At 44.9% G+C, this 13,154-nt stretch overlaps 1 protein-coding gene across 3 annotated transcripts in view; it reads right to left on the bottom strand.

Annotated features, from left to right (window-relative positions):
• Positions 1-13,154, bottom strand: part of efr3ba (EFR3 homolog Ba (S. cerevisiae)) — a 30,561-nt gene that overhangs the window by 6,674 nt on the left and 10,733 nt on the right. For all 3 annotated transcript variants that reach the window (XM_065288419.2, XM_065288420.2, XM_065288421.2), the window contains exons 5-14: positions 12,489-12,610; positions 12,235-12,384; positions 11,656-11,781; positions 10,181-10,259; positions 9,829-9,964; positions 8,643-8,804; positions 8,301-8,412; positions 8,100-8,151; positions 7,794-7,966; positions 7,189-7,426 (exon numbers count right to left, since the gene is read on the bottom strand). In XM_065288419.2, coding sequence (XP_065144491.1) covers positions 7,189-7,426; positions 7,794-7,966; positions 8,100-8,151; positions 8,301-8,412; positions 8,643-8,804; positions 9,829-9,964; positions 10,181-10,259; positions 11,656-11,781; positions 12,235-12,384; positions 12,489-12,610 — 1,350 coding nt within the window. The remainder of the gene's footprint in view (positions 1-7,188; positions 7,427-7,793; positions 7,967-8,099; positions 8,152-8,300; positions 8,413-8,642; positions 8,805-9,828; positions 9,965-10,180; positions 10,260-11,655; positions 11,782-12,234; positions 12,385-12,488; positions 12,611-13,154) is intronic.

Here is a 13,154-nt window from a genome sequence, read left to right as displayed (position 1 = left end):
TGTGGCTATAGAGGTGGCACAGTGGGTAGCAAGAAGGTACCCGGTTCGAGCCATGGTGAATTGGAGATGCCAAATTGCCCCTTCCCCAACGTGTGTATGGATTAACTTGTGTATGGATTAACCAGTTTTGCCATAAATATAGCCATAGACGGAATAGCGTTAAGAATAACAAACAAACAAACAAACAAACATTATGGCTATAAACTTTGCAAAAATGTAATAACTTGGCACCAGGTATGTATTTTTAAATTATTCTATACTTATGCAAATACAGGGAGATATTATAGGTCAAACACCACTAGAGAAATTGTTTTAATTGGCGACCGGTGACTTATTTTTCAAGGGCGCATGATGCAAAACGTCTCGGTTACATATGTAACCCTCGTTCCCTGAAGGAAGGGAACGGAGACGTCACGTCGTGACCGACGAATTGGGAACCGCTTCGCGGGTGACCTATCTGCTTCGAGAAACCTTTAAAACGCCAATGAACTTGGCATGCAGATAATTGCATCTGCCGGCGCCGCCCCGCCGCACAGGTATTTAATGAGCGGCAGGTGCAGTTATCAAATCAGCTATTTTTTGCTGAGAAAGCTGGCCAGAAGGAAAAATGTCCGGCCGATATCAGCAGTGGAACAGCAAACTGTGGCGACGGGACGTGACGTCTCCGTTCCCTTCCTTCAGGGAACGAGGGTTACATATGTAACCGAGACGTTCCCTTTCAGTCGGTCACTACGACGTCACGTCGTGACCGACGAATTGGGAATCCCTACCAAAGCGCCACTGAAGCTGACCCTTCCAGTGCCTGCGTAAACCCTCCGACTCTCCTCTTTAAGGGAACGGAAAAGGGGTTGAAGCAGAGGCCGGTCACTACTTGTTCCTTAACCCACGATAGTGACTAGGCGAACTGGGAAGCGAACTCGTCAGGCGGGACTAAGATCGCTGCGGAAAGAAAACCCTCTAGGGGTCTACCACTAAGGTGATGGACAAAAAGACACGAGGTCTATAAAAAATACACTCTCTTAGCAACACTAGAGAGGCGCGGGACGAACTCCGCTAAGGGAAACATGGTAAATCAGAAACTTTCCACGGAAATACTTCACAAAGAAACCACTAGGGGGCGCAATGTGGGCGCTAGCCTCACCCAGATAGTCAAGGATACATCTAGTGAGAGGCTGGCAGCCGATGCTCCGCAACATCGGCCACCAAGCGGTGGAGAAGACAAAAAACATTTTTTGTAACGTTTTTGCCTTGATGGCCTTCCATAATGGTGCGGTTTTTGCGCAGCACCAAAAAGAAAGGCACCAAGCCGACACAGGAGCCGTTCCTCGATGTTCTCACTGATCTGACGAGAGAACTCGAGAGGATACCGGCTCAACACGAACACTGTAAAATCTAGTGAACGTATTAGGTGTCGCCCAGCCAGCAGCTCTACAAATATCTGAAAGTGAGGAACCACGAGCCAAAGCCCAAGATGAAGCCACGCTTCTGGTTGAATGGGCTCTCAAACTAAAAGGGCAAGAAATGCCCTGTTTCTCATACGCCAGGGCGATTGTGTCTACAATCCAATGAGACATCCTCTGTTTAGTGACAGCTTTCCCTTTCTGCTGACCACCATAGCAGACAAAGAGCTGTTCTGAGGTCCGAAAGCTTTGAGTACGATCCACATACACACGTAGTGCACGAACAGGACATAACAAAGCCATGGCTGGGTCTGCCTGCGAAGGCAGCGCTTGTAAATTCACCACCTGATCTCTAAAGGGAGTGGTGGGAATTTTAGGCACGTAGCCCGGCCGGGGTCTCAGTGTAACGCTGGATTCAGCCGGCCCGAACTGAAGGCACGAATCGTTGACCGAAAATGCATGAAGATCCCCTACCCTTTTAATAGAAGCCAGTGCGAGGAGCGTCAAAGTTTTCATAGTGAGAAACTTGATGCTCACCGTCAGCAGAGGCTCGAAAGGGCAGTGCTGAAGGGCTTTCAGCACCATGGACAAGTCCCACGGAGGAATAGAGGGAGGGCGCGAAGGATTCAGCGTCCGCGCACCTCTTAAAAACCTAATGACCAGATCGTGCTGACCTACAGATCTACCGTCTATGGGTGCGTGATGCGCGGATATTGCCGCGATATCTACTTTAATAGTAGATGGTGACAGCCTCTTCTCCAAGCGGTGCTGGAGATATGAAAGCACAATACTGATCGAGCATTCTCGGGGGTCCTCTCGTTGAGAGGTACACCACACAACAAACAGGTTCCATTTCAGCATATACGCCTGTCTCGTAGACGGCGCTCGCGCTGCAGCTATGGTGTTAGATACCGCCTGGGGTAAATCACCTAGAACCTCCGCGCCCCGTCCAGAGACCACACATGGAGGTTCCACAGATCGGGACGGGGGTGCCATAATGTGCCCCCTTCTTGAGACAGAAGGTCCCTCTTCAGGGGAATCCTCCAGGGAGGGGCTGTCGCGAGGAGAGTGAGCTCTGGAAACCAACTCCTGGTGGCCCAATATGGAGCAACTAAAATAATTTTCTCCCCGTCCTCCCTGACTTTGCACAATATTTGCGCAATGAGGCTCACTGGGGGAAATGCGTATTTGCGAAGACCTCTCGGCCAGCTGTGTGCCAATGCATCCACGCCGAGTGTTCCCTCGTTCAGTGAATAGAATAGGCGACAGTGGGTTGTTTCTGGAGATGCAAACAGATCTATCTGCGCTCTGCCGAAACGTCTCCAAATCAGCTGGACCGACTGAGGGTGGAGTCGCCACTCGCCGGGGCGCGCTGCTCGAGAAAGCGCGTCTGCCGCTGCGTTGAGCGACCCCGGGATGTGAATGGCACGAAGAGACCTCAGATTCTTCTGACTCCAAAAGAGGAGATGGCGGGCGAGATGCGACATGTGACGAGAGCGCACTCCGCCTTGGCGATTGATATACGCAACAGTCGCAATGTTGTCTGTGCGAACTAACACATCTTTGCCTCTCAACTCGCTGCTGAAGCGGACGAGCGCAAGATATACAGCCCACAGTTCTCGGCAATTTATGTGCCAGTGCAGCTGGGGTGATGTCCACACTCCTGAAGCTGCAAGCTCGCCGTACGTGGCTCCCCACCCCGTGTTGGAGGCATCTGTGCATACTATTGCATGTCTGGAGACCTGTCTCAGTGGCACCCCCGCCCTGAGAAAAGTTGGGTCTGACCATGGGGAGAAAGTGAGACGGCATTTCGGTGTGATCGTGACACGGTGAAAGCCGGTGAGCCACGCTCTCCTCGGGACTCGGTCGTGAAGCCAATGCTGAAGCGGTCTCATATGTAGCAAACCGAGCGGTGTTACAGCCGCGGCTGCTGCCATATGCCCCAGTAATTTCTGAAATTGTTTCAGAGGGACCGCAGTCTTGCCCGAGAACGTATTCAAGCAAGCCAGAATCGACTGGACGTGCGCCTCCGTGAGACGTGCTGTAAGATTGACCGAATCCAATTCCATGCCGAGAAAAGAAATCTTCTGTGTAGGGCACAGTTTGCTCTTTTCTCGGTTGACCTGAAGACCGAGACGGACGAGGTGTTTGAGCACCCGATCTAGATGAGTGCAAAGCATTTGACGCGACTGTGCTATAATGAGCCAATCGTCGAGATATGCCAAAATGCGAACACCGCTCTCTCTGAGGGGCTTCAAAGCCCCTTCTGCGACTTTCGTGAAGACGCGGGGAGAGAGAGAGAGCCCGAACGGTAAGACTTTGTACTGATATGCTCGACCCTCGAACGCAAAGCGGAGAAACGGCCTGTGTCGGGGAAGTATTGAGACATGAAAGTACGCGTCCTTCAGGTCGATGGCTGCAAACCAATCCTGTGGGCGAATGCATTGAAATATACTCTTCTGCGTAAGCATTTTGAACGGCATCTTGTGAAGTGCTCGATTCAGAACGCGCAGATCCAGGATCGGTCGCAACCCGCCGCTTTTCTTGGGTACAATAAAGTAAGGGCTGTAAAAACCTGCCCTCATCTCGGCTGGAGGAACCGGCTCGATCGCGTCTTTCGCCAATAAGACAGCAATCTCTGCACGTAATACGTGCGCATCTGCGGGTTTCACTACAGTGAAATGAATGCTCGTAAATTTGGGAGGTCGCCGGGCGAATTGTATCGCATAGCCGAGACGGATCGTGCGTAAAAGCCAACGCGACGGACTGGGAAGTTGCTGCCAAGCTTCCAGATACCGAGCGAGGGGAATTAACGGCACAATCGTAGTACCCGCGGCGAGCGGAACAGCGGTGCTCGATGACGCGCTCTCTTGGGCTGCGTTGATATGTGTATTGTGTGAATGAGCACTCACCTGAGTCCGCTGACGGATGGCTGCGCGGGGAAGACTCTGATGAAGATGTCTCGGTGCGCTCGACACATCCGCTGGCGAGAGAGGAGAGGGAGGACGTAGGGTTATGAGCCCATCCGTCACACCCGGCTGCCTCTGAAGACCTGGAGGAGGAAAAGGAATTCGCTCTTTTTGTGGTTCTGTGGGTGCCGGCTGAAAAGCCGGCGGAACGGAAATTAAAGAAAACCAAGGATTCCCCACCCGGTCCTCCTCCGGGGGGGGGAGTGGTGCGTTCACCATCTCCCGAAGAGCGATCCCCTCCACCTCCAGGTCGCCCGTCTCAGGGCCGCTTAGATTTATGCTTTCCACCAGGCTTAGCGGGCTGAGCGGGCGGGGCGGGCTGCTGACGGCCGGTTCCTCGCTTCCTAGGACGGCCCCGATGAGGAACGGAGGCGGCCGTCGCCGCAGGACGCCCTCGGCGAGGGGCAGACTGAGGTGCCGACGTCGACGGGGCAGGTGTTGGTTTCTTTCGACGTGGCATGATGTTGGCAAGGGCCTCAGTCTGTTTCTGGGTGGCGGAGACCTGTTGTGCGAAGTCTTCCACCGCCTCGCCGAACAGGCCGGCCTGGGACACCGGGGCATTTAAAAGCCGGGTTTTATCGGCATCCCGCATGTCCGCAAGGCACAGCCAGAGGTGGCGCTCCTGGACCACCAAGGTGGACATAGCACGACCGACGGCTTGTGCGGTGGTCTTGGTCGCACGTAGCGCCAGATCCGTAGCCGCACGTAGGTCTTTAAAGACCGCCGAATCGTGACCTCCCTCGTGCAGGTCCTTCAGAGCCTTAGCCTGATGGACCTGCAACAAAGCCATGGCATGTATGGCTGAGGCCGCCTCCCCACAAGCCCGGTATGCAGACTCCGTCAGAGCTGACGAATGCCTGCAGGCCTGTGAGGGAAGGGTAGGACGGTCCTTCCAGTAGGAGACGCCGGCAGGACACAACTGCATCGCTACCGAACGCTCCACTGTCGGGATACCGGCATACCCTTTAGCGGCCCCCCCATCGAGGGAGGTGAGGGGTGATGGCTGATGCGGACGGTTCCGGGAGGAAAACGGGGTTTTCCACGTCCGAGTCAGCTCATCATGCACCTCGGGAAAGAAAGGCACTGGTGGGGAAGACTGTGAAGCCCGTGCAGCCCCAAAGTACCAGTCGTCTAGGCGGGACGGTACGGGAGGGGGAGGAGCTCTCCACTCCAACCCGACCGCCTCCGCAGCCCGAGCGAGCATGGCCGTCATCTCCGGGTCGAGATCGGGAACCGCAGCCCTTCCCGAAGGAGGGAGAGGATCCGGATCCACGTCCGAAAATGACGGCCCCCCCTCCGATGTTACGACCGATACCGAATCCTCGGGAGGTCCGACAGAGGCAGAAAGCGACGCAGAACGCGCGCTCTCCGTCTCCATCGGAACCTCAGATGGTTGCGGATCCGGTGGCTGAGAGCCGCTGGACGAACTAGCTTGCCGATTCAGCACCGTGAGGCGGAGGTCGTCTCTCCGTAGCTTCACAGCCGCCTTCTTAGCGGTGATCAGCAACGGAGGGCGGCGTTCCCGGAGAAACGCCACACGACCCCGCAGATCCGCAAGAGTCAGGCTCTCGCACGCGGAGCATGTCCCTCCCACGAAAGCAGCCTCAGCATGCTGGAGACCCAGACATGAGAGACAGCGATCGTGTCCATCGCGAGGACCCATGTATTTGCCGCATCCAGAAGTCGAACACGGACGAAAAGACATCTTTAAAAAGACGCTTTAACGCCCGTGAGCAGTGAACGGCTGTCTTTAAAAAGACACAAGTTCAACTGCAGCTCTTTTAGGGGAAATCACTCTTTTAGCTGTGTAGTTGATGAAGCACACAGGGAGGAGAACGCACACACTCAAATAAAAGAGAGTGAAAAAGGTGGAACACTCCGCGAACCTCGCTGTGGTGCCTTCGCCCAATCAACTAAGCACGCAGAGATCTATCCAGAGAGGTAAGAGCAGCTTCTCGTGAGCAGTGTTTGTCTGCCAGCTTTCGAAGCTAAAAAGCTGATTTGATAACTGCACCTGCCGCTCATTAAATACCTGTGCGGCGGGGCGGCGCCGGCAGATGCAATTATCTGCATGCCAAGTTCATTGGCGTTTTAAAGGTTTCTCGAAGCAGATAGGTCACCCGCGAAGCGGTTCCCAATTCGTCGGTCACGACGTGACGTCGTAGTGACCGACTGAAAGGGAACTCATCAAATGTATTTACATGTATTTAGCCCGTCATGAATCAAGTGTGATTGTGTGTGGCTTGTCATGTCAAAACAGTTGTTCGGCATTTCATGTGAACCTACGTGCATCACACATCATGTCAAAATATGTGCCTGCTGCAGACGCTTCAAAGGTGTTTATGATAAAAGTGAGGCTCACATTTGCCAGATACTCGCTAAATCTCATGTGTAATAAGAGTTAATTTAGTGTTTTGCGAGTATTTTGTGAACGTGAGCTTCTCTTTTATCATAAACCCTTTCTACACATATGCAGCAGGCAACAGGCATGCATTTTGACATGACGCATGATGCACATAGGTTTAAATGACGCACCGAACACATATGATACTCCAAACATATTTTGAATTTGCACCACTCTGAAGTGAAGTCATCGGCCGCCACTGCTATTAAATTATTTGCATAATTTAGTTGGGAAACTTGTAAATGACTTTGTATGTTCTCAAAAGCATCGTGGGCACTCCATGAAAGCAAAAATCTGAATGGCAGAAACTACCAAAATACCATACTTAAAATTCTGTATGAGGAGCAATAAAATATATAAACCCCACAGACATGCACATCTCTAATCTCATCATGTAAAAAGACGCAAGAAATACTTGTAAGGCCAAAGCCAGTCGAATCAGATCCACCACCACCTCCTCATTGGCCAGCTCTACACAGATCAAGCCCAGCAGTGTATACAGAGACTCAAAGTGTCGCTGGTTGCTGCCCTCCTCTTTGCAGGCCAGATAAATGTGGCGGTAAAGCCTCTGGCTGTGTTTCTTCATGAACAGGTTATCCTGTCTGGAGCACTTGTCTACTTTCAGCATCAGTACTGAGATATCGGATATAATTCTGTAGAAAATACACAGAGGAAAAACTTACTGTAAAATGTTTTGTTGGGTAACATTAAAAGCTATTTCATGCATTGTGACTTATTAACACTGTTTAAGAGTTGGTTTTCTCATGCTAAATTTAGGCAAAGTGTCAAAAAAGTATTTCTGTGCCGAATGCACTTCACCAGGGTTCGCCAAGTTTCAGTGGAATTTGAAAAAAAAAATGAATTAATGTTTGGAGGAGAATAAACCTACTAAATTAATAAAATGTTTTAAATCATGTAAGATCAAAATATATACCTGGGAAACAATGTTTACATATATTTTTAGGAAAATAGCTTAACCATTGAGATCTGGGAGTGATGAGAATTTCAATAAACTCAAACCTGACAGGGGAGAATTTGTGCCGGTTGTCATGGCGATCGATGATGCTGATGAGAATTTCAAGAACGAGCAGGCGGATCTCTGCGTCCTCCATCAAAGTAAAGGACAGAAGCGGATCCAAGAATGATGTGGGCAGAGCTGTCAAAATGTTTGTAGACTGGAATCCCGCTGTTACCTAAAGGACAAAGAGTGGTCCTGACGTTCAATGCCGCACAAGATACGTTTTCAACTGCATCAGCAACTGTTGACATTACGAATCAGCAGGGAAGTAATTGGCTCGCAGCACGACTGACAAGAGACCAACTTACCTGCAGCAGAGATTTTAGCAGCATAATCTGTATCATTCTACTTCCTTCAATCCTACAAACAAACAAAAACACACATGGACCTGTATTACATCCAAAACTGCATTTTCTTGTCACCCTAATCAGCATAATCTGCATTGAATCGTGAGTTAACAAAATGCAAGAGAAATAAACACTGATGTCAAGGTGCTGATCCTGTCTCACCCTGTATTAGGTGACCCCAAAGCAGGATACATCCCTGGCACAGGAATTTTACCGATGATGAACAGCATGACTTCTGAACGCTGGTAGGTGGGCAGCGTGTTGGCAAATGAGCCTTTGGATGGAGAATTATGTGCAAGGAATAATAATGTACAGTCAGTTGATTGAAAAATCCATTTACGACCTCTGCTTAATGTCAGGGTCCTGTGAACCTCTCAGGGTTTATTTTGAAATAGATAGATTGACAGTCATATTGGCAGACAGATGTCACAACTGACCAATAAGAAACAAGTATTCCATACAAATACAAATTTATATTAAGTGACAACATATACTTTCACTTACCAATAGTTTTAATGACGGCTTCTTGCAGTTGCCTTTCCTCGTGTACTTTAATGACCTTAGACCCCATGTTTCCAAAAGAGTCATAGGACCCAGTGAGCTCATAATCGACACTGAGTCTGAGCTGCTTCAGTAGAGTATTAAACACCTCCAGTACTGTAGGCCCTGTGGAGTGTTGAGGCATGTGGCCAAAAAAATTAATTAAGGAACCATGCATGTGTATCCGGTAGCTACAATAGCAATGCCAAAATTGAGGGGGTTTGACTTCCACTGAATGCACATACTGATAAAACATATACAGGTGCTGGTCATATAATTAGAATATCATCAAAAAGTAGATTTATTTCACAAATTCCATTCCATTCAACTACTTTCATCAGAGAAACCCATGTCTTGCATACGTCTGTTCGTAGTGGTTCTTGAAGCACTGACTCCAGCTGCAGTCCACTCTTTGTGAATCTCCCCCACATTTTTGAATGGGTTTTGTTTCACAATCCTCTCCAGGATGCTTTTATCCCTATTGCTTGTACACTTTTTTCTACCACATCTTTTCCTTCCCTTCGCCTCTTTATTAATGTCCTTGGACACAGAGCTCTGTGAACAGCCAGCCTCTTTTGCAATGACATTTTGTGTCTTGCCCTCCTTGTGCAAGGGGTCAATGGTCATCTTTTGGACAACTGTCACTTTAGTGATTGTGTAGCCAACAGAACTAGACTGAGAGACCATTTGAAGGCATTTGCAGGTGTTTTGAGTTATTTAGCTGATTACAGTGTGGCACCAGGTGTCTTCAATATTGAACCTTTTCACAATATTCAAATTTTCTGAGATACTGAATTAGGAATTTTCCTTAGTTGTCAATTATTATCATCAAAAGTAAAATAAATAAACATTTGAAATATATCAGTCTGTGTTTAATGAATAAATAAAATATACAAGTTTCACTTTTTGATGATATTCTAATTATATGACCAGCACCTATACCTTAAATGCACTGTAACACATTGATCTGCCAAAAATATAAAGGATTCTTTTAAAATGAGTATATGGGTTATGTAAATTTACGGCAGATTATTTGACAAACATGAACAACATGGTACATATATGATATTTCTAGACTTTTAAATGAGAGAGCACCACTTGATTGAATAGTTATAGTGTTCCCTCTAGTGGTTTAAAGAAAATCTGTTACCTATGGATCCACTGGCCTCTATAACGGCCGCCTCTGCAATCACCTCCACTATCCCAGCACGCACTCTGGCTGAGGTTTTACTGTTGGCATCCAAGTGGCCCAACAGCTGCTGAATCACCAAATGTGAATGCTGAGACTGAAAGAAAGGAAGCAGTACATTAGATTCATTCTGCAGTACGGATGCAAATCATCAAGAAACTGATGTTCATTTAGGTATTAAATATGTAAAATATAAAACATTCCAGCAAGTAGTAACTGTTTAACAACATGTATTCCACAACACACATCACATGCATGATTTGTGTTGTACTGTATGTGAAATTTTATTAAAACCTCAGGTATAAGTGACTACCTGAATGGAGTACATAATGATTTTGAAACAGCGCACTGCAAAACTTTTGCCCTCCCATAGTGAATGATTATCAAGGTGCCTGGAAACATACATGTAAGAAAATTAATGATTAGCTTCAGCAAACAGAACTAGGGCAGAACACGGCACACAAAAGTCATAAAATACAGAGCATTAAAACACATGCTTTAAACTAGCATGATTTGCCTATGTTCAGTCTAATATATATTTACATTGACAATAATGATAACAACAACAACAACAACAACAACAACAACAACAACAATAATAATAGTAATAGTAATAATAATAATAATAATATTAATAATATTAATAATAATAATAATAATAATAATAACAACAACAACAACAACAACAATAATAATAATAACAGGTTATTTATAATGTGCTTTTTACACATTTTTTTCTACAATCAAAATACTTTTTCTACAATCTAATAATAATAATAATAATAATAACAATATACAGAAACATTTATTTAAATTGATAGGATTTATTTATAATCATAAAAATATAATTATATTATATTTCGGTGTTGTAAACTGTTATAAATAAAAGATATCACTCTGAAGTTAAGATAATTATGACATTTATGGTTATGATGAAATCTAAAGTCTCTATTAATTTAGTAAAATGTTTGGGTATTTATTTGAGAATTTTGTTTTAATTATAACAGTCTGCTTGAAATAATAATAATAATAATAATAATAATAATAATAAATGTTATTTATAATTTGCTTTTTACCCAATTTTTTTAATTTTTTTTCAAAATTGGGTGAAAAGCACATTATAAATAAAATGTATTATTATTATTATTATTATTATTATTATTATTATTATTTATTGTATTATAATAATATTAATTGTATTATTATTATCATTATTATTATTTCAAGCAACTGTTATAATCAAAAAAAATTCTCAAATAAATATCCAAATATTTTAGTCAATTAATAAAGACTTTAGATTTCATAACCATAAATGTCATAATTATCTTTACTTCCTAGTCATATCTTTTATTAAAAATATCAGTTTACAACACCAAAATATAATATAATTATATTTTTATAATTATAAATAAATCGGTAACACTTTACAATAAGGTTCATTAGTTAACATTAGTTAATGTATTAACTGACATGAACAAGCCATGAGCAATACATTTGGTTAAAGTATTTATTAATATTTGTTGATGTAAGTTAATAGAAATAAAGCTTTTAATTGTTTGTTCATGTTAACGTTAACAAGATTTTAATAAAGTATTAGTAATTGTTGAAATTAACATTAACAAAGATGCTGTATATGCAGTTCATTATTAGTTGATGTTAACTAATGTAGTTAACTTATGTTAACTAATGAACCTTATTGTAAAGTCTTACCAATAAATCCTATAATTGTAAATAAATGTTTCTGTAGTGTCCTCTTGTGTTTGACTGGGGTAGCGCATCAACACTTACATAAGCACGGGTTTCACAGCATTCTTTATATTGCTGTACACTGCTCGTCCCAGCAGCTCTCGAAAGCACCTCTCGGTCAGCTCCACCGGACGTTCCTTCTCTTTTTCTGTCTCTGGGGAAGGAGATCTGTTGACAGGGATCAAAACCAAAAAAGACACATTAAAGCCGAGACTAGTCAATAGGCCAAGTGTCGTTTGCAGCACTGTTATTGTGCACATTGATTTACCTAGAGGCAAAGCTGATGTGAACAGGTTTTACAGGCCTAATTTTATCACACAGTTAAATTCGGATGTCATGGTCTGCTTTTGCGCTCAAGGCTCAGGGGTATATAGCCAACAATACAACAGCAAAACAAACAGGTCTGAAACCTTAGTTGTACTCATTAATATTAATATTATAACAGCAGTTCGATTATTCATTTAATTACACACATTGACTAATAGCTTTTAGCAAGGTTTTGTTTCTTAGCATCTCTCAGGAGGAAAATTCACTCAATCCATTAAGCGAAATCAGGCCCGTTTCTCCTAATGTGTGAAACGTGTAGGCAAATGTGTGTGCGTCTATGTGTGTGTGCAAGACCTTTCTATGCCTTCTTCCTGTTGTAAGTTGAACAGAAGAGATGGCACGATTTTGTCCATGTGCTGGGGATCCCAAATATTTGCCTGTAGTTCATCATTAACCGTCTTCCTCACCACTCCCTGCAAGCCTTTTATACCTGCCATGCGAATCCTTACATGCAAGATGAAAAGGTATTTTTATTAATTTTCACTACATTATTTATAATATATAAAACACAATGCCTGAAAAGTAGTTAAAGTCCTAATGTAACTTACTTTGTGCGGATGTCTGGATCTTCGTAACTGGAGTGGCACATTTCACTAAAGCGTGAGACAAAGAAATCATAGCTTCGATGGTATGATGGAGTGTCCTCCTCTATGTTGGCAAACTTCACAAACTTAGGGGGAAAAAATGGAAAACAGTAAAAAAAGTTGATGTAATCATTTCTGCATTATAAATAGCTAAATTAATTGTACTGTTAGAAAAAAAGGTCTAAATATGTACAGGTACCGCTGCTGTCACTGGGGCAGTAAAAAGGTCCTAATATGGTACCATTAGGTATAGATATGCATACACTTGGTATGTACACAGTATGTACATTTGAGATACTTATATAAACTCTTTGGGCCCTATTTTAACGATCTGAAACGCAAGTGCGAAGCGCAATGCGCAAGTGACTTTGTGGGCGGATCTTGGGCGCTGTTGCTATTTTCCCGGCGGGAGAAATAACTCTTGCGCCAGGCGCAAATCAATAAGGGGTTGGTCTGAAGTAGGTTCATTATTCATAAGTGTGGTTTGGGCGTAACGTCAAATAAACCAATCAGAACGCTATCCAACATTCCTTTAAACGCAAGGGCGCAAGTTCCATGGCGGATTGCTATTATTATGACGGATTTACCAGGCGCACGCCAGGAGCGGTTCACAGCCGAGGAGACCGACGT

Source organism: Paramisgurnus dabryanus, chromosome 17 (assembly GCF_030506205.2).
Source record: "Paramisgurnus dabryanus chromosome 17, PD_genome_1.1, whole genome shotgun sequence".
In the NCBI taxonomy this organism is placed as follows: domain Eukaryota; kingdom Metazoa; phylum Chordata; class Actinopteri; order Cypriniformes; family Cobitidae; genus Paramisgurnus; species Paramisgurnus dabryanus.
Note: the sequence above shows the minus strand (reverse complement) of the source record. Positions and strands in the feature narration are given on the sequence as shown.